A 25,497-nucleotide genomic window follows, 5' to 3' on the forward strand; every position below is an offset into this window, starting at 1 on the left:
CATTTTGGCCAGTGTATTGCCAAGATGTGAGTTTTCTGTTTAGAATTTATTAAGGTGTGGTAATAAAACATGCCCACTCCAGTATCCTTGTCTGGAAAATTCCATGGACAGAGGAGCCTGGTGGGCTGCAGTCCATGGGGTCGCAAAGAGTCGTGCAAGACTGAGCAACTAACACTAATAAAACATGCGGGGTGGGGGGAGGATTAGGCTTTCAGGTACTGATTGAATACACAGGTATGGTTACAACAAATCCAGATTGGTGTACCCACAATCTCCAGAAGACCTATGCAATTCTGGAAAGCTTTTGAAGCAGTGTACTGGAAAGCTATGGTTTTGCCAGTAGTCATGTATGGATGTGACAGTTGGACCATAAAGAAGGCTGAAGAATTGATGCTTTTGAAGGTGGTGTTGAAGACTCTTGAGGGTCCCCTGGACTGCAAGGAGATCCGACCAGTCAATCCTAAACGAAACCAACCCTGAATATTCACTGGAAGGACTGACGCTGAAGCTGAAGCTCCAATACTATGGCCACCTGATGCGAAGAGCCGGCTCATGAGAAAAGACCCTGATGCTAGGAAAGATTGAGGCCAGGAGGCGAGGGGACGACAGAGAATGAGATGGTTGGATGGCATCACCGACTGACTCAATGGACGTGTCTGAGCAAGCTCTTGGAGACGGTGAAGGACAGGGAGGCCTGGCGTGCTGCAGTCCATGGGGTCACAGGGAAAACGAAATACACGAAGACCGGGCCATTAACCAAGAAAGAGTGACACCATCAAAGGCTCCTCACACCCTTCAGCATCTCCTGAAGTCCCCGAGCACTGACGGGACCGTATGGAGCCGCCGGAGGCCTGTCCGGGGAGTTCGGGGACGCGCCGCAGCTGAGTGCAAGGCGCGTCCCGGGGTCACCGCCGGCACGCGCTCCTCCCCGCCGGCCCCGGGCACGGCTCCAGGCGACGAGGACCGGCACCCCAGCGGGCCCAGGGCCGCCCGGGTCGGCCGAGCCGGGCGCGCCGGGGGAAGGAGTTTCCGGCGGACTCCGCGCGCTGCCGCTTCCTGTCCCCCTCGTCGCGCCGCCTCACGCCGCCCGTCCCGGAGCGCCGCTCGCCCCGGATCCCCCGTCCCGGCGCTCGGCGACGGCCCCCATGCAGTCACGGCTCCTGCTCCTCGGGCCGCCTGGCGGCCCTCCGGCCGCGCGGCGCGTGCGGCTGCTCCTGCGGCAGGTGGTGCGGCGCCAGCCGCCGCACTCGGAGGCCAGGCTTGTGCACGCCGGGGCGGGGGCCGGCTCAGGTAACCCCGGGGCGCCCCGCGGCCGCGCTCGCCCCACGCGCCTCCGCGCCCCCTCACTCCCCGCGGCTTCCTTGGGAAGGAGCGCGGCGCCGGGAGCTCTAGTCTCAGCCGCTTTCTGCTGGGTAGCGCGGGGCCAGGCGTTTGCAGTCTCTGAGACTCCTTCTGTGATGCGAGGGGCCTGGCTTTAGGTTCCTGATGATCTGAAATGATGCTTTTTCCTGACCCCAGTGGTTCCTTCACCATCCCACCCAGGGATTCTGACTTAGATTACTGTACACGCAGGGGTTCATGCAGCTGCCCTCAGAGGCTGCGGAAAGCTGGGCCTGACCTTGCTCTCCAAGTCCCCAGGACCTGAATGGAAGTCAGTCCGTGCCGCGTTCCAGCCAGGGCTGGCGGCCGCTGAAAAGTGTACGTTCTCGCCAGAGAACCCCTTCGTTCTGTTTTAAACTTATCCGTGAGCCTTTCTGTCGAAGTTCTGCTCGGAAGTTTTCTTTTCTCCCAGTTCACGATGTCCTAGAACCCAAACCGCAACTTGATTTAGTTTAAACCCCTGAGGTCATGGAGACCTAGAAAGGAAAAGTGACTTCCTGCAGATCACACAGCTAACTCTAAGCAGTGAAAAGCGCAAGAGTCCTAACCACTGGACCACCAGGGAATTCCCTGCTCAGATTTCTAAGCAAAGTATTTCCTGGCTCTGCCGGGGCTGGTTTTAGGGACTCCCTGTGTTTGTGCTGGAGTTAGATCCTTTGTGCTGGTTAAGGAAAGGGATGTATGTTGTTACTTCACTTGAATGGCAGAGTGATTGTAGGCAAGATATTCAGCGTCGTTGCTAAGAATAAGGGAGATTTTCACTATGAAATTGCTAGTTTCTGTTCCTCTTGCATGCTACTCCCCCCACCCAGCAATAATTTTCCTTGTTAGAAATGAAGAAGATTAAATCCTATCCATTTCATTGAACAAATGCTTTTTTCCTTTTTCCTGTATAGAGTTTTATTTCAGATTTTGCCCCTTTATCAATTATTATGTTTCTAGGGTTTTTTTTTTTTTTTTTTTCATTCTTTGAGCTGTTTGTTTCTCCTTTGCCTTCAGTTCAGTTCAGTTCAGTCGCTCAGTCCTGTCGGACTCTTTGTGACCCCATGAATCACAGCACGCCAGGCCTTTGCCTTAGCAGAGGTCAAAGGTACAAGTATAGCATAATCTATAACTCAGGCTTTAGAATGAATCAGCCTGGGTTGGAGCCCATTTCTGCACTGTGTGTGTGTGTGTGTGTATGGGGATTTGAGAGTAGGTTACCTAATTTTGTGTCCCAGTTTTCTTAACTGTAAAATGAGGATAAGGAAAGTATATTAGATAGGGTTGTTGTGAGGATTTAATTAGTTATTAGGATCCCTGACATATATTAATGTTCAAAGTTGGCTTCTTTATTATTTTTAGTATATTTTCAGCTATGTGAGATTTATTCTGTTTTCTTGGCTTTAGAAGAAATGAAAACAGTTCCTTTTAGGTTTAAACTATGAGAACTATCTAGGTAGGCTGTTGCCTGTGTGTGTGTGCTGAATTGCTAAGTCGTGTCTGACTCTTTTTGGCCCATGGACTGTAGCCCAGCAGGCTCCTCTGTCCATGGGATTTTCCAGGCAAGAATACTGGAGTGGGTTCCCATTTCGTCCTCCAGGGGACCTTAGCAGGGTTAAGTCATGTGAACTTTAAAAAATAATTGTTCTTTGTATACGAATAATGCATGTTGATTATAAAAACATTTAGACATGTCCTCAAAATGTGTATTATATTGAGCAAATCAAAGTACAAGCTTTGCTGCAAATGTGAGACTCATGTACACATTACTCATGACATATTCACTTCTTAGACTCAGTCACTTAGCATCATGACACAAAGAGTAAGTTATGTTAACCCCACTTGCCTTGCTACCACAAAGACTCTTAAGGTTGAAGATACGAGGACTGAGTATAAATGTACCTGGAGACTCACCAGAGATCTGGACTTAAGTAAAAACAGCTGTGAGCCAGGTAAACAGGCAGCAAGCTCTGGGCTTCCCTAGGATGTAACACTGGCCATCAAGGTTGGAGTGTCCGCTCTTGAACCAGATGTCACACATAGACAACTGTAAACCACAAATAGCAGTGTGCCGTAATGAATTACAGTTTAGATTGGGAAGATGTGCTCATCTGCACTCAGCCATGTGACCGGTAACTCATCTCTCTGCCAGTAATTGACATTGCTTCCTAGTAGTTTGGAAAAAGAACAACACGGTACATAAACAATAGATATAAATTATATACTATTTTTATCTCTCCTAGGCTGTATGTATGTCTTATTTATTTTTATATTCCTTTTTGTGCCTGTCAACTCGTTGTACCTAATAAGCATTTAGTGTCTTATTATGTTCCGGTTCATACAAAGAGGGAGCAGGAGTGACTGGAATTTGCTGTGTTAGCCTTTAAGATAGGAGCTTTATAAAGCCTGAGAAGCAGAGGGCAGAGAGGGTCATTTTGTTTAAAAAAAAAAAAAAAAATCCCAAACCCACCGCTTTTTATCCTTTGTCTAAACATCCATAATTTGTAAATTCTGCATATCTCTTTACACTTCAATTAGTTGTATTGTCTCTTGGTTTTAGAACAAAGAGGTTAACAAGGAGGTTAGCTGCTGCAGAGTTCTTTTGTTGTTGTTGTTTTGGCCAGCTAAGTTGCTTGTGGTATCTTAGTTCCCTGAGCTGTGGTTGAACCGGGGCCCTCGGGAGTGAGAGAGCAGAGTCTTAACCACTGGACTGCCAGGGAATTCCCTGCAGAATTCCCTAAGAATTTTCAATAAATATTATTGTAGTGTTTCCTCAGGAGGAGACAGATTAGTTCAGTAGGACTCTCATGTCAAACAGGCACAGGTCTATCATGGATCAAATGATAATATGAAAACATAACTCTGTAAATCCACTTTGACATGTTGAGCACCATCCTTTTATACCATTATTATTAAAGGGATTCACTACTTTATGACTTTTGTGTATAAGTTTTTTAATAGAAGTATTTAAAAATTCTGTATAAGAAATCTATGTTCGTTGTAAGTAAAATACAGATAAGTCCTCTAAAATGGACTCTTTCCATGCAGATTCATGATTGTCTTTTTTTGTGTTAATGTTGTCAGGTTTTGTAAGTGAAGTGAAGTCACTCAGTCGTGTCTGACTCTTTGCGACCCCATGGACTGTAGTCTACCGGGCTCCTCAGTCCATGGAATTCTCCAGGCAAGAATACTGGAGTGGGTTGCCATTTCCTTCTCCAGGGGATCTTCCTGACCCAGGGATCGAACCCTGGTCTCCTGCATTGTAGGCAGATGCTTTACCATCTGAGCTACCAGGGAAGCCCAGGTTTTGTAAAATAATATGTATATTATTATGTATATGAATACAAATTTCTTTTTAAAAAATTGAATCACATATGTTTTATAATTTATTCTCAGCTATTATTGTTAACATTAATATGGTGATAAATTTTGCTCTATATGGTTATTTTAAATAAGCATTAAATTCATGTATTTATCCATAAAATTTTACCAGTTTCCTATTCTTAGACATTCAGGTTATCTATTTTTAAATATATAAATGGTGTAATAAACATCCATCCATATATATCTTTGTGATTTTAAGATTATATGCTTAGTTTATAATAGAATTAATGACTTTGGGGAAGGGAAGTGTAGAACCCCTGCTTCAATTCAGAAATATAGTGTAAAGGGAAAAACCTATATGTGTGTGTGCAAGCCTTAGCTCTCTATTTACTGGGCATTGAACTTTGGAGAAATTATTAACCACTTTGCACCTGAGGACAGTGAGATTTGTGTATTAAAGAATTTAGCAATAAAATCCCAGGACAATTGTAAGCTAATAAATTGCTAGGAAAACAGTTTATTGGAAACACAGAGACTAACCTGGAAACTGCTGATAAATTTGGTTTTCTCTTGGGTCTAAGTTTTGTATTAAAAAAAAAAAATGATGACACTTACATGGGTCTTAACTGAGGTGCTTCCCCTTCCCCAGGGGGCACTCGGCAGTGCCTGAATGCATTTTTTAGTTGTCCTCACCAGGAGAAAGGGGGTGCTGCTTGTATCTAATGGGTAGAAGGCCTTGAATCTGCTAAACATTCTACCATTCTACAGGACATCCCCTCACAATAAAGAATCATCTGGCCCAATAAATCAGTCTGTTGAGAAACCTTGCTGTTGAGAAACCTAGAACTAAGCCAGCTTCTTTGGTTGGTTTAGTTCAAAGTTGCAGGTCATTGAATTGTGAGTCTGTGTCAGAGTTGAATGTCCTAAGGTGTGTATATTAATTAACTTGATTCATAGTCTACAATTTGGCAGGCAAGAAGCATTGCATCTCCCATTTTAGAAGAAGGGCTGCCCATGGATGTGCCTGAAATATGTAACTAAGAAAAGCATTTTTGAGATAGATAAAGATCTTGGCAGTAGAACAGCTTTGAAATATCTGAAGACAATACCCCCAATTCTCCTGGGTTGGCCAAAAATTAAATAAAAACTATCAGTCATACAAAAAATGTAAAGACTTACTAGAAACTATCAAATAAACTTCTGGCAAAGCTATATACTACAACGTTTGTTGATTAAAAATTGAAGAAAGAGCAAAATCTTTTTGATATTCAGTCCACACTGATAGCCACAAAGGAAAACAGGACAGAGGATAGAGGATATAATTGGTGAAATTCTCTATGGACAAAAGAGTAATTGACAAATCAAATCTTTTCTATAAAATAATACTTTAAATAAAAAAATTTTAAAATGCTCTATAAAACTTGATCAAGAAGTCCTTTTTGCTTAATTTTATCAAGCTAATCACTTGATGAAAATTTATGACTATTAGTATTATTTTGATTGAAATGTTTGTTCTCAGAATATCCTCAGGGTCAAAATGCCCTGTATTCCTCTCTGAGTATGTATCTTCTTTGTGAAATGGGAATAGTGACACTTGCCCCACCTGCCTTTACTGTATAAAATTGGTTGTATTAGTTAGCAGTCATGAGGTTTTCAGTGACAGAAATATGTACAGAAAAATGTGTCATTGGTCCACACAGATGAGCAGTCCACTTCAGCCTTGGCTAGATGCAGGATGTCAGAATATCTTTAGGGCTTGCGCTCTCTGCCTTTCCCCTTGGTTCCGCCACTCTCTACTCTTCCTTTGCTAGATCTGATTTTTTGCTGTGTTGGTTTCAGTGTCTGGCAGGCTTTCCTAAGGTGGTAGCAGTGATAGCCTTACTGACAGGCCTAGATTTTGACTGTCCTTACAGCTCACAATGTGAGAAGTTCAGTTCAGTTCAGTTCAGTCGCTCAGTCGTGTCCAGCTCTTTGCGACCCCATGAATCACAGCACACCAGGCCTCTCTGTCCATCACCAACTCCCGGAGTTCACTCAAACTCATGTCCATCGAGTCGGTGATGCCATCCAGCCATCTCATCCTCTGCCGTTCCCTTCTCCTCCTGCCCCCAATCCCTCCCAGCATCAGGGTCTTTTCCAATGAGTCAACTCTTCACATGAGGTGGCCAAAGTACTGCAGTTTCAGCTTCAGCATTGGTCCTTCCAAAGAACACCCAGGACTGATCTCCCTTAGAATGGACTGGTTGGATCTCCTTGCAGTCCAAGGGACTCTCAAGAGTCTTCTCCAACACCACAGTTCAAAAACATCAAGTCTTCGGCGCTCAGCCTTCTTCACAGGCCAACTCTCACATCCATACATGATCACAGGAAAAACCACAGCCTTGACTAGATGAACCTTTGTTGGCAAAGTAATATCTCTGCTTTTCAATATGCTGTCTAGGTTGGTCATGACTTTCCTCCCAAGAAGTAAGTGTCTTTTAATTTCATGGCTGCAGTCACCATCTGCAGTGATTTTGGAGCCCAGAAAAATATAGTCTGACACTGTTTCCACTGTTTCCCCATCTATTTGCCATGAAGTGATGGGACCAGATGCCATGATCTTCGTTTCCTGAATCTTGAGCTTTAAGCCAACTTTTTCACTCTCCACTTTCACTGTCATCAAGAGGCTTTTTAGTTTGTCTTCACTTTCTGCCATAAGGGTGGTGTCATCTGCATATCCGAGGTTATTGATATTTCTCCTGACAATCTTAATTCCAGCTTGTGCTCCTTCCAGCCCAGCGTTTCTCATGATGTACTCTGCATATAAGTTAAATAAGCAGGGTGACAATATACAGCCTTGACACACTCCTTTTTCTATTTGGAACCAGTCTGTTGTTCCATGTCCAGTTCTAACTGTTACTTCCTGACCTGCATATAGATTTCTCAAGAGGCAGGTCAGGTGGTCTGGTATTCCCATCTCTTTCAGAATTTTCCACAGTTTATTGTGATCCACACAGTCAAAGGCTTGTGAGAAGAAGAGAGGACACCTTTTCTTGTGAGCTCCAACAAGAGTCCTGGTGAGAACTTTCACAGGCCAGCCTTGGATCATAGGCCCATTTCTAAAACAACCACTGTGGTCAGAGAGTGGCATGTTCTGACAGGGATTAGGCAGGGTGCTCATTTCTGGGCATTTGGGTGCAGGGGTAAAGGTTGTGCTGAACTCTACCCAAAACAAATGGGGCTTATTCTCCACTGGAGAGAGGGAGTCTGTTGTCAAAAGAGGGAAGAATATTGGGCATGTAAAACAAAACAGCTGTCCACTAAAAGTTGAGTGAGTAATGTCCAAACATATTTGTCCAAGAGTAAGTGTAATGGAGAAGGAAACGGCAACCCACTCCAGGGGTCTTGCCTGGAGAATTCCATGCACAGAGGAGCTTGGCGGGCTACAGTCCATGGGGTTGCAAAGAGTCGGACACGACTGAGTGACTAAGCACAAGTGTAATGTAAAAGATACTATTAATTGTTTTTGTGAATATAGAAATTATTTTCCTGTAAACTTTTGGGAAATCCCTTTACATTAGGATCATTACAAGTGATAGAATCAGGCCTTGTTACTTTAAACATGGCCTTAAATTTGATTTTGTTTGGAAGATTTTAACTATGAGATTGTTTTCAGGGTTTTTAATTTTTAGTCCATGTTTTCCGTGCTTAAATAAAATATATAACTTAATTTATTGGTGGCAGTAGTTATGTGACAGTTTGTGTACTGTATGGAGGTTTAGGTTAATCTGTTGTGAGTTATGCGTGCTTACAGTTTCAGTACAGTTCAGTTGCTCAGTCGTGTCTGACTCTTTGCGACCCCATGGACTGTTACACACCAGGCTTCCCTGTCGGTCACCAACTCCCGAGCTTACTCAGACTCATGCCCATTGAGTCAGTGATGCCATCCAACTATCTCATCTTCTGTCGTCCCCTTCTCCTCCTGTCTTGAGTCTTTCCCAGCATCTGGGTCTTTTCCAATGAGTCAGTTCTCATTGAAAGCTCAGTGCTTACATTTTTGCATTATTTGTAATAATAAATGTAATAAATGTTAAGCAGTGTATTCTATAACAATTTGTATTTTCTGTTAACTCATTCTTAGTTATTTTAACAATTTCCATTAAGAGTATTTTATTAACTCAGATCTTTTTTAACAAATAATTGCACTTAACCAAAATGTTTTTGTGGTTTACTTGAAGAGAGGCATGCTTAGTGTCTTTTGCTTATGTTGTATCACCTGTTGTATAAATAGCATCATTCTCTTTTAGATTAATACTTAAAGTACTTCGCTTATATGGATCCTTTACAAATAAATGACTTGTTTTTTTTTTTACATTTTTTGCTCAGTTTATTATATTTTTAATTACTTGATTTCTGAGCACAATAGAAAATGGGCTATTCTTCAGGAATGCAGAAAACAGGGGGCTTGAAACAATACCTAATTAAGAAAAACAGTATTTGACTAAAAACTATTGGGTTGGCCATAAGTCCCTTTGAGTTTTTCCATAAGACATTATGGAATAACCTGAAGGAACTTCTGGTCCAACCCAATATAATCATTCATTTACATATTCATTTATTGACTACCTGCTTGGTTTGAGGTATTATTTTTGGCACTGGGGATACAAAAATAATTAAAACATAGACTTTGCTGACAAAATGCTATAGTCTTATAGACTGAACAGTGATCTTCAAATGTTTTTCTCACTTAGTTCTTAGGTTTTACAAATATATATCCCTATGTACATTTTTCAGAGAGGGCAATGGCACCCCACTCCAGTACTCTTGCCTGGAAAATCCCATGGACAGAGGAGCCTGGTGGGCTGCAGTCCACGAGGTTGCTAAGAGTCGGACATGACTGAGCGACTTCACTTTCACTTTTTCACTTTCATGCATTGGAGAAGGAAATGGCAACCCACTCCAGTATTCTTGCCTGGAGAATCCCAGGGACAGGAGAGCCTGGTGGGCTGCCATCTATGGGGTCGCACAGAGTCAGACATGACTGAAGCGACTTAGCAGCATGTACATTTTTAGGTTGATATCTAGAAATTTCCCTGATAAGTATAAATAGTTGAAGAGCATGTTGTCTCCATTGTATTGTAAATATTGACATTTAAAACCAAAAATTGTTACAACATTCTTTAAAATGTATTTTTAAAATGTGTAGTCTGAAAGAAAAAAAGCACAACCTAAAAGTTGAGAGTTTTATTTGGTGGATTTTCTGAGGACTTCAAGGCCAGGACACTGCATCGAAGATGACTTTGAGAGACTGCTCCAAAGAGTCAAGCTGGGGAGCCAGCATATGTAGGAGATTTTGCAATGAAGACCAGGTAGGTAGAACATCAAAAGAATACTGTTAATGAAGGAAGACCAGGTATCTGCAGTTAAGGAATGTAGTGCTTTTCTGTGTATGGGGGGGGCGCAAAGTCAGGGCTCGCTCCTTTGAACCACGCTTCCGACAGCTGGGGCCGGCACCCTGTGCCTTCTCACCTCACGTCCCCTCGGAGTGCACTTTCAAGGGTGGCTGCAGCAGTGGGCAGCTTGCCTCTGTCCTGAGTCCCCTCAGGGCTCACCTTTGGGTGGGTGTAACGTGTGGCTTGATGGCTGCAGCATTCTTTGTGTACTGATATGGCAGGCAGTATTTTAGTTCACGGTCTCTCCGGTCCAAAATATGACCAATGTTTGAGAGACATTTCACAACCAATTTTTGTCCCACATTGCTAGGAATGGTTATTCCTAGGTCAGGCAAAGGTTCTTCTTGATATTACCACTCCAGGTGCTAATTTCTGGATTAGACCCCGTTGATAATTTAAAATCCTCTGGATCCTCTGATTTACTAGTCTATTATGATCCAGAAAATGTTTTCTCTTGTTGCTTTTTCCCATATGTAGAATTACACTGTTACAATTATCCTATTTATTTTGAAAATTGTTAGTATGTAGAATTATAAATGTGATCTAATACCTCAAGATGTTTAGCCATTATCAATTTTTTTGCCTGGTTACACATTGGGTAATGTAAGAGATAAGAATTTTATAAAATAGGTAGGATATAAGTAATACAGCTAATAACATTGGCAAAGTCAAGGTGTAGCAGGGAGACACAAAGAATGAAGAAAATGGAAACAGAGAACAAATTAAAATAATGATTAGTATGACTCGTTATTAGTATAACTAGTTATAATAGGTTGCAATAAACCATCAAGTCCACAGAAAGCTAGCCAGAGAAGCCAAATTCTGGAAGGATCAGGTAGAGAGAAAAAATGTTATATCTTTGTTTACAAAGGTATAGTTCATCAGTTTGTTGTAGGCCATAGCATGAGAGGTAAGTTTTTTTTTCTGGAAAACAAATATTAAAAGCCAATATGTTTCTGAGAAAGTCATAAAGTTATAAATCATATTTATCTAAAGACTATCAGAAATTTGTATTTCTTAAAAAGTCCTTTTTATGAGTCTTCTTGACTCATTTTGTTGAACTATCAGTGTGAACTAATGATTGTCTATAAAGGACAAAAGTTAGACTGGTATGGTTAGAGATTTGAGTACAATGCAGTTGGCAAGAAACGGATATTTCTGTGACATGAAGCATTTTAAGAGAACCAGGTGGTGCTAGTGTTACCTGCCTGCCAGTGCAAGAGACTTGATCCCTGGGCTGGGAAGATCCCCTGAAGGAGGGCATGGCAACCCACTCCAGTTCTCTTGCCTGGAGAATCCCATGGACCGAGGAGCCTCATGGGCTACAGCCCATAGAGTCGCACACAGTTGGAGACAACTGAAGCGACTTAGCACACACACAGAATTATGACTGATAACATTATATCAGGGCATATATCAGATTTTAGGAATTCCATATAAATTTTGGAATATCTATATTAATGAAATTCACCTATACATTATAACCTAAAGTTCATCTCCTGTCACTTGACAATGTTTCTCAAGTAATTCAACATACCAAATAAGCCTAATTAGTTTAACAGTCCTCTTTGAGGTGTCACAGTGTTCCTTTGAAGAGTTGTTTTCAGTGCTCAGTTGCTAAGTCATGTCCAACTTTTTGTGACCCCATGGATTTTAGCCCACCAGGCTCAGACTTTGTGGGATTTCCTAGGCAAGAATACTGGAGTGGGTTGCCATTTCCTTCTTTATTTGAAGAGTTAGCTGGAAGCTAAAAGAACTTGTTAGATTTTCATATTTGGGAAGTTTGTTAACAATATCTAAAAGGTTTTAAAACACAACAGGGAGGGAGGGGATATGTATACATATAGCTGATTCATGTTGTACAGCAGAAACTAACATAATATTATAAAGCGATTATACTCCAGTTTAAAAACAAGAACAAACACAATAGTATCATAGGTCATATGAATTGATATTTATTTAACCAAAGTCACAAATGATTTCAGAAAACAAATACAGATCACTTAAGGACGCGGGAACTCATACAGTCTGTTATGAAAGGCAGACATACATGTATGGGGAGATGCAGAGTCTGGGCTCAATGAGCTCATTGCTTTGATATGCATCTCAGATAACTGGGGCCAGTATCCTGTGCTTTCTGATCAAAGGCAAAGAAAACTGCTCTCTTAAAGGACAGAGAAAATTAAATCTAGTCTTTTACCAGCTTACTTTTAACAACGAGATTCACTTAATTAACTTTAATCTAAATCTAGCCAATCCCGACCATCCACAAACCTTCCATCACTTTGTCTAGTTTGTCCCTTAGTCTTTCCATCCAGAAACAACCAGCTCCAAGATAAACTTACTTTCTTTTCTCTTAATATCATGCAGTTCCATTTTTAATACCTTGTTTTCTGAAAAACACACATTCCACTTTCCTACTATATACTGAATGTTTCCTTTATTATTTCTGTTAGCTTTAATTACATGTTTAAATTAGAATCCTCAACTCTTAAAAACCTTAATTTCTAGTGAAAACTAAGAAGTAAGCAATTATGAACTGTCTTTTACGTTAGCTTTCTGTAGATTGGTGAACATAAATACTAAGGATAATTTCTAAAAACCTTTCCTTTTTTATAGAGAACATCTCAGGGTGGCACCAAACATATTCATTAATAGTCCTAAATACCTTTAGTTTCTCTGTTAAGTAATTGATAAATCTTATTTTATTTGAGAATGACTTAGTTATTTAATAAACTTCCATCACTTAATTTAGCATAGCTCTGAATTCAAGTTGCCAAATATCTGGAGAGATTATTCTTAAGTAGACATTCCTTAAATATAATTATTCCTTAAAAGTTCATCCAAAAACTATCTAATTTGCATTGAATTCACTTATAAATATTTAATTATACCAAGTTATTTTTCATACTCGGAGAAGGCAATGGCACCCCACTCCAGTACTCTTGCCTGGAATAGATATTAACAAGTTTTATTTAACTTCCATTCACCTTGGTACAATAAGTATTGTACATAATGTTGGTCACTCTAAAGACATGTCTATATTAATTAGCTCAACAAACTTAAACTAACCTTAAGACCAGGTATTAACTTAATATTAAATATTTTCAATTAACATGAACCTGAAAGTCATTTTGATCAGTTTCTTTCTGTGTAGAAATATTTAGTTTGTAAGCATTTACTTTTGAGTCAATTAAATAGAGCTCTTATAAATTTAATTTTGATATTTTCTAGAGATAGAGATATCTCATATATATAATGTGTACAGAGATAGATGAATAGACAAAACTAGAGAGTTCATGGCTTCACTTAAACTTAGAAATAAATCAGGTATTACAGTATAAACTTACCCGTTTGTAAATAACACTTGAGATGAATTAAATTGGGTTGCTTAGATGACTGAGACTTTACTATTTGTGGAAAAGAGGTTTAAAGATTTGTGTTTGTCTTTGATAAAGATTCTAAGAAGTCTTTGAATTAGATTTTCAGTTGAGGGAGGCTTTCCAGTGGTTTGAATTTAAAATTACCACCTTTGTAATTTTTTTCCCTTGGCTTCAGATTTTTCCTGACTGAGCTAATTAGACTCAATCTCAGGTCACTGTGGGCTGTATTTACGTTTCTAATTTGCAGAGATTTGCAGGACAAAGACAGTTGCTTTTAATTACCCAGAGAGCTGTGTGTCACCTCTGCTGCTGCCGAGGCACGTCAGTCGTGCCCGACTCTGTGCGACCCCAGAGACGGCAGCCCACCAGGCTCCCCCGTCCCCGGGATTCTCCAGGCAAGAACACTGGAGTGGGCTGCCATTTCCTTCTCCAATGCATGAAAGTGAAAAGTGAAAGGGAAGTCGCTCAGTCGTGTCCAACTCTTGGCAACCCCATGGACTGCAGCCTACCAGGCTCCTCCATCCATGGGATTTTCCAGACAAGAGTACTGGAGTGGGATGCCATTGCCTTCTCCAACCTTATAATAGTTGAAAGCTAACTTCATTTAAAGATTCAGTGGAGCAGGAAAGTGAAAAGTGAAAGTGAGTCGCTCAGTCGTGTCCTACTCTTAGCGACCCCATGGACTGCAGCCCACCAGGCTCCCCCGTCCCTGGGATTTTCCAGGCAAGAGCACTGGAGTGGGGTGCCCTTGCCTTCTCCGGTTTGTCACCTCAGTGATGTTAAAAGATTGATTTGCCCCCATATATATATATATATATGTATTTTATTATATAATTATATATATAATATTTGAAAGTTGCTTTTCTATATCAGAGATTTCTAACTAAAATTTAAGAGTTCTGTGTTCTAGAATTTTAGAGTTTAGTCTATCATGCCTTCAAAAACTCATATAAAGCATTCAACAAAGAGCCTCTTTCTAAGTTCATAAGTTAAACCCAGAGCAAAATCACTGTTTTTATTTTTATTAGTCCTTGAATATTAGTTCCCATTTTTTTCTCCATTGTATGGCTCAGGTAACCCTATTGATTTCCTTTAATATATTTAATTAGTATTTCCTGATGAGCAGATCTATATGTTTTGTCTTATAATACCACACAGGGAAATATTCCTCAGTGAAACATGTCTATCTCAGAATTAAAGAAAACAGAAGTAGCCATCTTATATAAAACCAATGAAAATATATCAATTCTTATATAGTTTATCAGTTCTATCTTTTATATCTTTAGCTTTCACTAGAATCCAATCAGCAAGTTTTGATCTTACCCAGAGGAATTCTAGAAGTTTTTCTTTTTATTCCCTATTTTATCTATTTTGTTTTTAAAGGCTCTGGGATCCCCATAGAGGGCGTTGAGCCATGAAACTCAGGCCCTTTTGTTAATGTTGATTAATTGGCCTAATTGTTGCCCCAAGTAATTGTTGGTCAGGTATCTCAGTGGAATTTTTTTTCCAGCCCCTTAAACATAAACTTAAAAAATCTGGAGTAAATAGAGTGGACTTCTTTGGCTTTTAATGTTGGGGACCACATGGGGGTCCCTTCTGGTCTACTTAAACTTAGGTAGTGTAATTTCAAAACCTTGTGTTTTAATCCCATAAGTGTCCATTTTATTTATTGCATTTTGAATAACCATTTAAAGATTTCTTTAACTATTTGGAATAAGTCTTTTAAGATTTCTACCTTGTTGGAAAAAGTATCTAGACTTTCCTTACAGTTTTTTTTCCTGTTAACATTAATTATTCTAATGTTTTTATTAGCATCTGTAAGACCCATTGAGGGGAAGCAAAGACCACAAATAAAACTTCCCAAACTGTTTTTTTCTTACTTGTTTTAAACTAAGGAAGTTCTGAGGATAGCCATTAGATATATTTCCTTTTTCCCATCTTTAATTTAATTTTTATAGATACCAGTAAAACAGCCGTTTCTAATGACAGCTCTCTAAAAACTTACTAATTTAGAAGCTTCTCTAATTTAAAGGATTCATCATTTGGCTATTAATGAGATATATACTAACAGTGATTCAAGCTAATAAGATGTAAGAGGCTTTCCTCTAAGAGAACGGGGAGGATGTCACCTAAATAAAATTCTTAAAGTTTACTTCCCCAATTAGTATGACAGAGGTCAAGTTTTCAAAATACACACACATACACAAACAAAACTCCCTAAGAAGATCAGGCAGAACATTTATTGATACATCTCAAAGACACAGGAAGAGAAATGCAAGTCCCCTCTACAAAGATTTTGTTTAAGGTCAGAATTCTGAAAAGATATTTTTTATCAAGCCGAATTTTTAACTTAGCTGCATGCACACACACACACACCCCAGTTTGGTCATGTAAGGTTAAGATCTTTTTTTAGTATAATTTAGGTACTTCAAGTGTGATCTGGCTGGAGTATTAGTTGGAGGCTGGTTTCCAATTCTCCTTTAAATATTTCAAGTCATTCTCTTCCCCAAGCTCTCAACTCAGACCTCTCGATTTCTTTTACTGAGCTAATTCCAGACTCCCCTATCTTCCAGTTAGGGATGTCTCAGTGTTTTTCAACAGGGCTCCCCTAATACCTTTAGATTAGGGGGTCACTCCCTAATATCTTTCAGCTGGAGAGGCAGGTACCTGTTAGATGCTGCCAAATGAAACTCAGAGTCATCAGCCATTAACAGGAGATCCTGGAGCCAGGAGAGACCCAGATTCATCTGGACTCTGTGGAGGTGGACGGGCACAAGAGGCCTCTGCTCTGTCAGGGTTCTGGATCCCCAGAGAGTTTAGGCAAAGGAGAGAAGTATGTCCTGCTTGGTTGACAAAACTGTTGTCTAAAAAAAGTGCATAGCCTAGAAGTTGAGAGTTACGTCTTATTTGGCAGACTTTCTGAGGACTTCAAACCCAGGACATAGCATCTCAAGAGACTGCTCCAAAGAGGCAATGAGGGGGAGTCAGAGTATGTAGGAGATTTTGCAGTAAAGATCAGCTACTCAGAACACATCAAAAGATCACTGTTAATGAAAGAAAAAAAAAAAAAAAAACAAAACAGATAACCCAAGTTAAGGAATTTAGTGCTTTTCTATGGATCAGTTCAGTTCAGTTTAGTTGCTCAGTTGTGTCCGACTCTTTGCGACCCCATGGACTGCAGCACACCAGGCTTCCCTGTCCCTCACCAACTCTCGGAGCTTGCTCAAACTCATGTCCATTGAGTAGGTGATGCCATCCAACCATCTCATCCTCTGTTGAAGGAGACTCCCACCTTCAATCTTTCCCAGCATCAAGGTCTTAGCCAATGAGTCAGTTCTTCACATCAGGTGGCCAAAGGATTGGAGTTTCAGCTTCAGCATCAGTCCTTCCAATGAATATTCAGGACTGATTTCCTTTAGGATGGACTGGTTGGATCTCCTTGCAGTCCAAGGGACTCTCAAGAGTCTTCTCCAGCATCACAGTTTGAAGACATCAGTTCTTCGGCGCTCAACCTTTTATACTGTCCAGCTCTCACATCCATACATGACTACTGGAAAAACCATAGCTTTGACTAGATGGACCTTTGTCAGTAAAGTAACGTCTCTGAGATGAAAAGCATCATTTTCTCAGGTAGATCTGGTAGAGCTGGTTGTAGATGGTTGGACAACACATACAGAGAACATAGAGTTCTGTTCTTCTCATGTTAAATTTGAGGTGTGTCTGGAATTTCAAAGTGTCCAAAAGGCTACCGAGAGGCGTGGAACTCAGGAGAGAGATCTCAGCCAGAGTAGACACGTAAGACTTTAATTGTACAGAGGTCAAAGGGGGGCCATTGGTATGGGTTAGATGATTCAGCAAAGTGTAGCATGGTAACAGCAGTTAGCCAAGAACATTGGCATTTGAGGCAGGAAGGACAAATGCCCCCACCCCGTGAGTGTCATTTTCCTCTTTGCCGGCAGCAGGCATGACTAATTGATCACTGCCCTGTTTGTTTTATTTCTTAGTTATTAATTATTATTAGTTGTTGGGCTGGCTGCGTTTTTGTTGCTGCGAGAGCTTTTCTCCAGTTGTGGTGAGCAGGGGCCTCTCTCTAGTTGTGGTGCACGGGCTTCCCATTGCAGTGGACTCACTTGTTGCAGAGCACAGGTTGTAGGGTGCTTGGGCTTCGGGAGTTGCAGTTCCCAGGCTCTAGAGCACAGGCTCAGTAGTTGTGGTGCATGGGCACAGTTGCGCCATGGTATGTGGGGTCTTCCTGGACCAGAGATCAAACCTGTTTCTCCTTCATTGGCAGGTGGATTCTTTACCTTTGAGCCAACCAGGGAAGCCCACTACACTGTTTGTTAATGAGTCCAATTTCCATTGTAAATTCTTCTTTGGGGTTTTTGGAAGCCTGTTACTTGATTCCCAAATGTTATCTTTTTGTTATGAGGTTCTAGTTTAATTCCATTTTGATCAGAAAGTATACTTTGTATGATTTCAGTCCTTTGAAATTTATTAAGACTTGCATTATGGTGCAGCCAGAGATCTAGTTTGGTGAGATGTTGCATGTGTATTTAAAGAGAATTCTGCCATTGTTGGGTGTAGTGTTCTATAAGGGCGATTTAGGTTAAGTGGTTTGTAATGTTTTCAGGTCTTTGCTTCTACACTTGGTCTTAGCCAAAAGGTCAGGAAGGGATCATCTCTACTTCTATATTCTTCTTTTTTTCCCCTCCTCTTCCATCACTTGTAAGAGAGACGTATTAAGATATGATTTTAAAGCTGTCTCCTGTCACCTTTCAGACCTGTCATTTTGCTTCGTGTTTACTCCCCGGTCACCCCTTGCCGGGCACCACCTTGGATTTGCCGTGTTCGTCGTCTGACTGTGCTTGCCCCCTCCGTGTGCTCACCCCCTCCGTGTGCTCACCCTTGCGCCTGCAGGCCTGGTGGCGGTAATGCCTTTCTGTTCTTGCTAGTCCCAGGGCACTGCTCCATCTCTGTTGGTCTTCCCAGACTCTGCCCACACCTTCATGAATGCTTCCTTAGTTATTCTCTCCTCAGTTCCTCAGTTTGAATGAACTATCAGTTTCTTGCTGGGGCCGTGATTGACAATGGATGTATTTAGGAAAAGCACTATAGTCAGTAGGAAAATCCAGCGCAAAAGCCTGAAATGCATACATGTCTGACATGCTGGAGGAACAGTGAGAGACCTTGTGGCTGAGTAGAAGAGAGGAGGACGCTAGTAGGAGATGACTGGAGAAGGGAAGTGGGGAGCCGGATCAGAAATAGCCTTTTAGGCCATTGCAGAGATGGGGGTTGAGCAGAGGACTGGCATCACTGCATTCCTGTGTTCTTGTGATCACTGTGGGCGCTCTGTTGAGCATTAACTGTAGAGTGCGAGCATCGAGACCAGAGATGTGTAAGGAGGTGAGAGAGAACGCTGTTTAAAGGAGAAACTGGATTGAAGTCGTAAACCCTGACTGGCTTGGGTCGGCACTGTGGTGGTAGAGGATGGCGGGAGAAGTGGGCAGTGCTACATATATATATATATATATATATATTTTTTTTTTTTTTTAATTAATTAAGTTTTGGCTGCCTGGGTTCTATTGCTGTGTGCGGGCTTTCTCTAGTTGCAGTGAGAGCAGGCTACTCTGGTTTTGGCGAGTGGGCTTCTCATTGAGCTGGCTTCTCTTATGGCAGAGCGCAGGCTCTAGAGCACAGGCTCAGTAGCTGTGGTGCTTAAGCTTAATTTCCCCTGAGGCATGTGGCACCTTCTGAGACCAGAGATCGAACCCCTGTCCCCTGCATTGGCACATGGATTCTTAACCACTAGACCGCCAGGGAAGCCCAATACTACATGTATCTTAATGACAGAGTCAGTACTGTTTTCTGGTGGGTGTGGGAGAGAGCAGTTAAGACTGGCTGTAAGATTTCTGGTCTGAGAAACTGGAAGCGTTAAGTTGCCCTTAGTGGAATTGGGAGATACTGTGGGTGGAGCACGCACAGATCAGAAGTTCAGTTTTGCATATGCCAACTGGCAGGTGACTGTTAGGCATCTCAGAGACTGTTGTTGCCCATGCTTCGAGTTCTGTGGTCTAGATTACAGATATAAATTTGGGAGCAAGCAATATATTGCACTTAAAGGCACAAGACCAGATGAGCTCATCAAGAAGCGATTATAGATAGAAAAGAGGCCAGAATGGGGCCTCCACACTCAATAAGAGGTTGAAGAGCATAGATAGAAAAGAGGCCAGAATGGGGCCTCCACACCCAATAAGAAGTTGAAGAGCAGAAGAAGGAAAGGCAAAGAAAGCTTGAGTCATACTGATGTAGGAGGAGAAGCAAGGAGGTGAGGGGGCAAGGAGGAGGGAGGGGGGAGAGAGAAAGAGAGAAGCGGCAGTTGCGGGGGGTTACGGGGGTGGGAGCTGAGGGTTGGGGGAGGGTGTCCATGCTCGGGTGGGGAGGGTGTCCCTGTCTGGCCAGCATGCTTGCAGGCAGGGTCCCAGCTCTACCCTGGAAGTCGGTGGTTCGCGCTTCCAGCTCTCTGTGCCCGGGCAGCCAGACTCTGACTAATGACGTAGGCTGGGTCGATTTAGTTTTCCTGCCCATGAGGTTGAGTCATGACGGAGTTAGGAAAACTGCAAGAACAGTTTACTTAGGACAGTGTGCTTTTTATTAGAAGATGCCTCTGAAGACTTGAAAGATGAAGAGTCATAACTTTTGCCTCTTAAGATAGTGTTTTTTAAACTCTCCTACAGGTTTGAGACATATCAAAATAAAAGGGGGGAGAAAGTTGTCCCCCACCCATGGTGTCCCACAGTGAAGCTGGTGGTGCCGGGGCTGGTCTCTCAGTGAGTTGCTCCTGGGATGTGTCTTGGACTGTGCATCCTGTGGCCTTTCCTGGCATACTGTGGGCTAGTTTCTGAGCCTAGGTCTCTTCGTGGCGTTGTGTTTGTGGTTCCTGTGAGCTACTTCACAGAACTGCAGTAACAAAACCCCCAATGTCCTTGTACTGAGCTAGTTTGAGATGGAGTTTCTGTTACAGCAATTCTGTGAAAGAGCTCACAGAAGCCTTGGGTGACTTAGAGTCAAGATTAAATGAAATAGTGTAAATACATGAGTTTAACAGTATTTTGGCTTTCCTTGTGGCTCAGTGATAAAGAATCTGCCTGCCAATTCAGGAGACGTGAGTTTGATCCTTGATTCAGGAAGATCCCCTGGAGAAGGAAATGGCAACCCACTCTAGTATTCTTGCCTGGGAAATCCCATGGACAGAAGAGTCTGGCGGGCTACAGTCCATGGGGTCACAAAGAATCGGACACGACTGAAGCGACTTAGCGCACATGTATGTGTAATTATGCCGTAGATGCCAGTTTCACAGCACAGGGCCTGACGTGGACAGGTGAGTCTGTGGTCGCCTGACACAGTCATATCTGTGATACACACATCCCTATCTGTAGTCAGGAGCATCAGGATTGCAAAAGGCATAGGGTATTGCTTTCTTACTTGTTTCTTGCAATGATTGTGTTTCTGTATTCTCTTTTTAGGTGATACAGTTAATATTGGAGATGTATCCTACAAGTTGAAAAATCCTAAGAACCCAGAACTTGTGCCACAAAACTACAGTAAGAAATAATCATTTATTTATGAATTTTTCACTTTGTATGACTTCATCCATGAATGTTTTAGTAGAATCTTTGTCCACATCTTTCTATTTCTGTTTGAATTGGGATAAAATTTAGACTTAATAAAATTCACAGATCTTAGGTGTTCGTTTTGATTAGTTTGACAGTTTTGTAAATGTGTGTGGCCACCAACACTGCTCTCCTCACCCTGAACGGTCTCTTGCGCCCCTTCCCTCTACCCGGCTCTGGAAGCCATTGCTCTCGCTTCTGCTGTGGCAGATCCGTTTTGCCTATTCTTCAGCTTTCTACAAATAGAATCCTATAGTTAAGGTATAGTTTTTGTGTCTGTGTGTTTCTCTGTGTGTTTGGTTTCTTTCCGTCAAGATAATACTTTTGAGATTCATCCATATTCCTGTACCTATCAGCTTACTTTTCACTGCTGAGTAATTTTCCATTGTATAATTATATATCATAATTTATTTGTTCTCCTATTGATGGACATTTGGATGATTTCCATTTTTGGACTCTTATGAATAAGCTACTGTGAACATTTCTGTACAAGGCTTGTGGTCACAAGTTTTCACTTATCTTAAACAAATAACTAGGAGTTGATGTGTCATAGGGTAGATACCTGTTTAACTTTACTCAACACTGCCAAACAGTTCTCCAAAGCAATTGTACTGTTTTACCCTTTGACCAACAGCAATGTTCCCCATCCTTGCCAACACTGGTATTTCTAGTCTTTTTGATTTTACTCATTCTACTAGGTATGAAATGGTAACTCATCATGGTTTTTGTTTTATAACAGCTTTATTGAAATGTAGTTAATAAACCACAAAATTTACCTTTTTAAAGTGTACCACTCAGTGGTTTTTAGAATATTTCCAAAATTGTGCAACCATGCCCCTATGTAAGTTGAGAACATTTTTTAAGTCAACAAGAAACCTCACATCCATTCATAGTTACCCCCTGTTTCCTCCTCCTCCACTTCCCCTTGCTGCCCCTCTAGCCTTTGGCAGTCATTAATATACTTTCTGTTTCTGTGGATTTGCTTGTTCTGACATTTCATATAGATGGGATCATGACATGTATTCTTTGTGTTTGGCTTATTTCACTTCTCGTGTTTTCAGGGTGCATCCGTGTTGTAGCATGTATCAGTGCTTCATTCCTTTTTACGGCTAGATAATGTTTCATTGTATGGATGTATCACTCTGTGTTTATTCATTCATCAGCTTGGGAATATTATGAATAATACTGCTATGAATGTTCATATACAAGTTTTGTATGGACGTATATTTTCAGTTTTCTTGGGTATATACCTGCTGCTGCTGCTGCTGCTAAGTCGCTTCAGTCGTGTCTGACTCTGTTTGACCCCATGGACAGCAGCCCACCAGGCTCCCCCGTCCCTGGGATTCTCCAGGCGAGAACACTGGAGTGGGTTGCCATTTTCTTCTCCAATGCGTGAAAGTGAAGTCGCTCAGTCGTGTCCGACTCTTCGCGACCCCATGGACTGCAGCCTACCAGGCTCCTCTGCCCATGGGATTTTCCAGGCAAGGGTGCTGGAGTGGGGTGCCATTGCCTTCTCCGGGTATATACCTAGGAGTAGAATTACTAGGTGATATGATAACTCTATGTTTAACATTTTCAGGAATTATCAAACTGTTTTCCAAAGAAGTGGTACCATTTTACCTTCCCACCAGCAATGTAGAGGATTCTAGTTTCTTCACATCTTCACCAATACTTGTTATTGTCTTTTTTATGGTAGCCATTTTCATGAGTATGAAATGGTATTTTATTATTGTTTTGATTTGCATTTCTCTAATGACTTACCATCATTTCTTTGCTCAAAATCATGTCAATTCTCTTCTCAAAATCCCTTAAACGGACTCCTTAGGAACAAAGGCCTTTACGTTTTATGATTCAGTTTTAGCCTTATTTCTTGTGACTGTCCTTCTGCTAGTCTATGTTCCAGTCATTGGGCACAATATAATTTTTTGTTCACTCTTTAGATTCTTTCAGTAGACCGTGTGCTTCTTGAGGGAGAAGATCTCACTTTCATGCAATACACATTTCCCTTGACTCTGCCTCCTAAAAGGCTCTGCGCTCCGTCCTCTCCACTCTGTTGTGCTTTTCTTTTACTATATATATATATTTTTTTTTGAGTTATTTTCCTCAAAAAATAGTACCCTAGTGGTAACTCTAGGGATTAAAATTAGCAGTTTAACTTAAAACAAACCTGTTCAGATTAATACTAACTTAATTTCAATAGTATATAAAAACTTTGCTCCAATATAGCTGTTCCCTTCTACTTCCTTTGTATTATTATTGTCATACAAATTATATCTTTGTATGTTAAAAGTCTTGCTGCACAATTAAAAAAACATTTATTCATTTACTTGGCTGTGTTGGGTGTTCGTTGTGCCATGTGGGCTTCTCTCTAGCTGCGGCTCTTGGACTTAGTAGCCCTGCAGCATGTGGGATCTTAGTTCCCGACCAGGGTTTGAATCTGCGTCCTCTGCACTGAAAGGCAAATTCTTAACCCCTGGACCACTAGGGAAGTCCCTTCGCACAGGCTTCTGGTTGCAGTGGCTTCTCTTGTTGCGGAGCATGGCCCTAGGTGCGCAGGCTCCGGCCGTTGCAGCACGTGGCTCGTAGCTGCGCTGGTGGGCTCCAGAGCATGGGCTCTGTAGTAACTGTGGCCCCCGGGCTCAGCCGCTCCGCGGCAGCGGGGTCTTCCCGGACCAGGGCTGAACCTGTGTCCCCTGCGTCGACAGGTAGATTCTTATCCATTGTACCCCCAGGGAAGTTCCGCCTTTTCTTCTTTTAACAACTAAGATGCCACAGTCCCCTGGCTGGGGTCTGCTGACATACTCTGTTGTAATCAAAGTACTTATCCATTTCGAGGATCTTCTTATTTGACAGAATTAATAAGATTATCTGTACCAGCTTCAGGAACTCAAGGGATCCTAGCAACAATATCAGTTTTTAAAACTTAGAAGCCTATTCTTTGAAAGTATTCTCATATTTTGCAAATAACTGAAGGGCTGGCTGAGACCAAGTCCCAAAGTGTAAAAGGTATCTGTTTCTAAATATAGCAAAACTCCCATAAATTGTCACCAAAATCCCCCAGAAAAACAAAGAAAAACCCTCCACATTTTCTGGCTTACATACTTTCAATTTTTATTATTGTTTGTATGCATCTCTTATGTAATCAAAAGTTTTCATTTCTTTTGTGTTTTGTTACTAGTAGCTTACCCTTTGAAATTTATCAGAGGAGAGTTTATACTGTAAGCAATCGGGTGGTCTGTGCCTGCTACCCATTCATCATTGTTTCTCCCATATATCAAGCTGACCATATATCAAGCATATGTTTTACCCAGTAGTAAATTGCTACATTCCTCTATTAGTCTTATGAGAAACTGTGCCATTTATACGAAAAAGATGGTTGGGAGTTTGGCTGTCTTGAAATAGGAAAAGTGGCCAAGCTAATTTGACCACACTCTCATGCATTCACATAGGCATTTTGTGGTTGCTACATATTGTTTAGACAGATATATTGTATTATATAATATAACATGTTTTTATGCATCTATTTACTGTATTGTGTTCAAATATTGTATTCTTTGAAGTTTTTCTTCCTCTCTCAAGGACTATTTCCAGAATGGGAAAATTATAGTTCTTTGGCTTCATTCTTGCTATAACATGACTGATAAGTCATTATGGGTTTTGATTATGAGAGGACTTTAATGGATTTTTTTTCTCCTCTGGACTTATTTTTAAAAATATGTTAACGTACTTTGGAGATGATGTTTTGATGAAGTTTGGTGTTTCATCGAAGTACCAAAAGGTACTAAAGGTACCAAAAAGTGTTCCTTTCCTTCTTGTATCTATGCTTCATTTTAGCTTTTTGCCTTTTGGATATTCAGTATTTTGAAATGAAACATAAAATGATAGACTTTTGTTCAGGAGAGGAGCTTTAGCAATTATTATCCTTTCTGGAACTCATTTCATAGCCAGGAAAGTAGGACCTGGAAGAGGTAAGAAGACTAATTAATTAGTAGCAAAACCCAGATTTCCATACTTCCGTTTGATTTTCCTTTTAGTCTGCCACAGTGTCTCTGGCTGCTTTCTTTAGAGTAAGTCCTGGGATGCTAGAAAACTCTTTTGGAATTTAGAAGTGTGAAGGATTGTTGAAAAATATTGAAATAGTTGAAGCATGGTATCAACTATCTTAACATTATTTTTCAAAGCATTGAAAATCACTGTTGTATTCTAGTAATGAAGAAATAAAAGTCACAGTATTGAACTATGATCCCTGATATTATTATTTAACATCTATTTAATGGAATGGTAGAAATACTGCTAATTGGCAGAAACTGGAGATATGCTGGAAGA

At 41.2% G+C, this 25,497-nt stretch overlaps 1 protein-coding gene across 4 annotated transcripts in view; it reads left to right on the forward strand.

Moving 5' to 3' along the window:
- Window positions 1-1,041: 1,041 nt before the first annotated feature.
- The window catches only part of VWA8 (von Willebrand factor A domain containing 8), a 372,743-nt gene continuing 348,287 nt past the window's right edge, over window positions 1,042-25,497 (forward strand). For 2 of the 4 annotated variants that reach the window (XM_025263046.3, XM_044926849.2), the window contains exons 1-2: window positions 1,043-1,290; window positions 21,025-21,102. In XM_025263046.3, the coding sequence (XP_025118831.3) occupies window positions 1,146-1,290; window positions 21,025-21,102 (223 nt within the window). In that variant the 5' untranslated portion in view covers window positions 1,043-1,145. Of the gene's footprint in view, window positions 1,291-1,454; window positions 1,699-21,024; window positions 21,103-25,497 lie in introns of those variants that run through there. The other 2 variants (XM_044926848.2, XM_044926847.2) reach the window with 2 other exon arrangements.

Source organism: Bubalus bubalis, chromosome 13 (genome assembly GCF_019923935.1).
Source record: "Bubalus bubalis isolate 160015118507 breed Murrah chromosome 13, NDDB_SH_1, whole genome shotgun sequence".
NCBI classification, from domain to species: domain Eukaryota; kingdom Metazoa; phylum Chordata; class Mammalia; order Artiodactyla; family Bovidae; genus Bubalus; species Bubalus bubalis.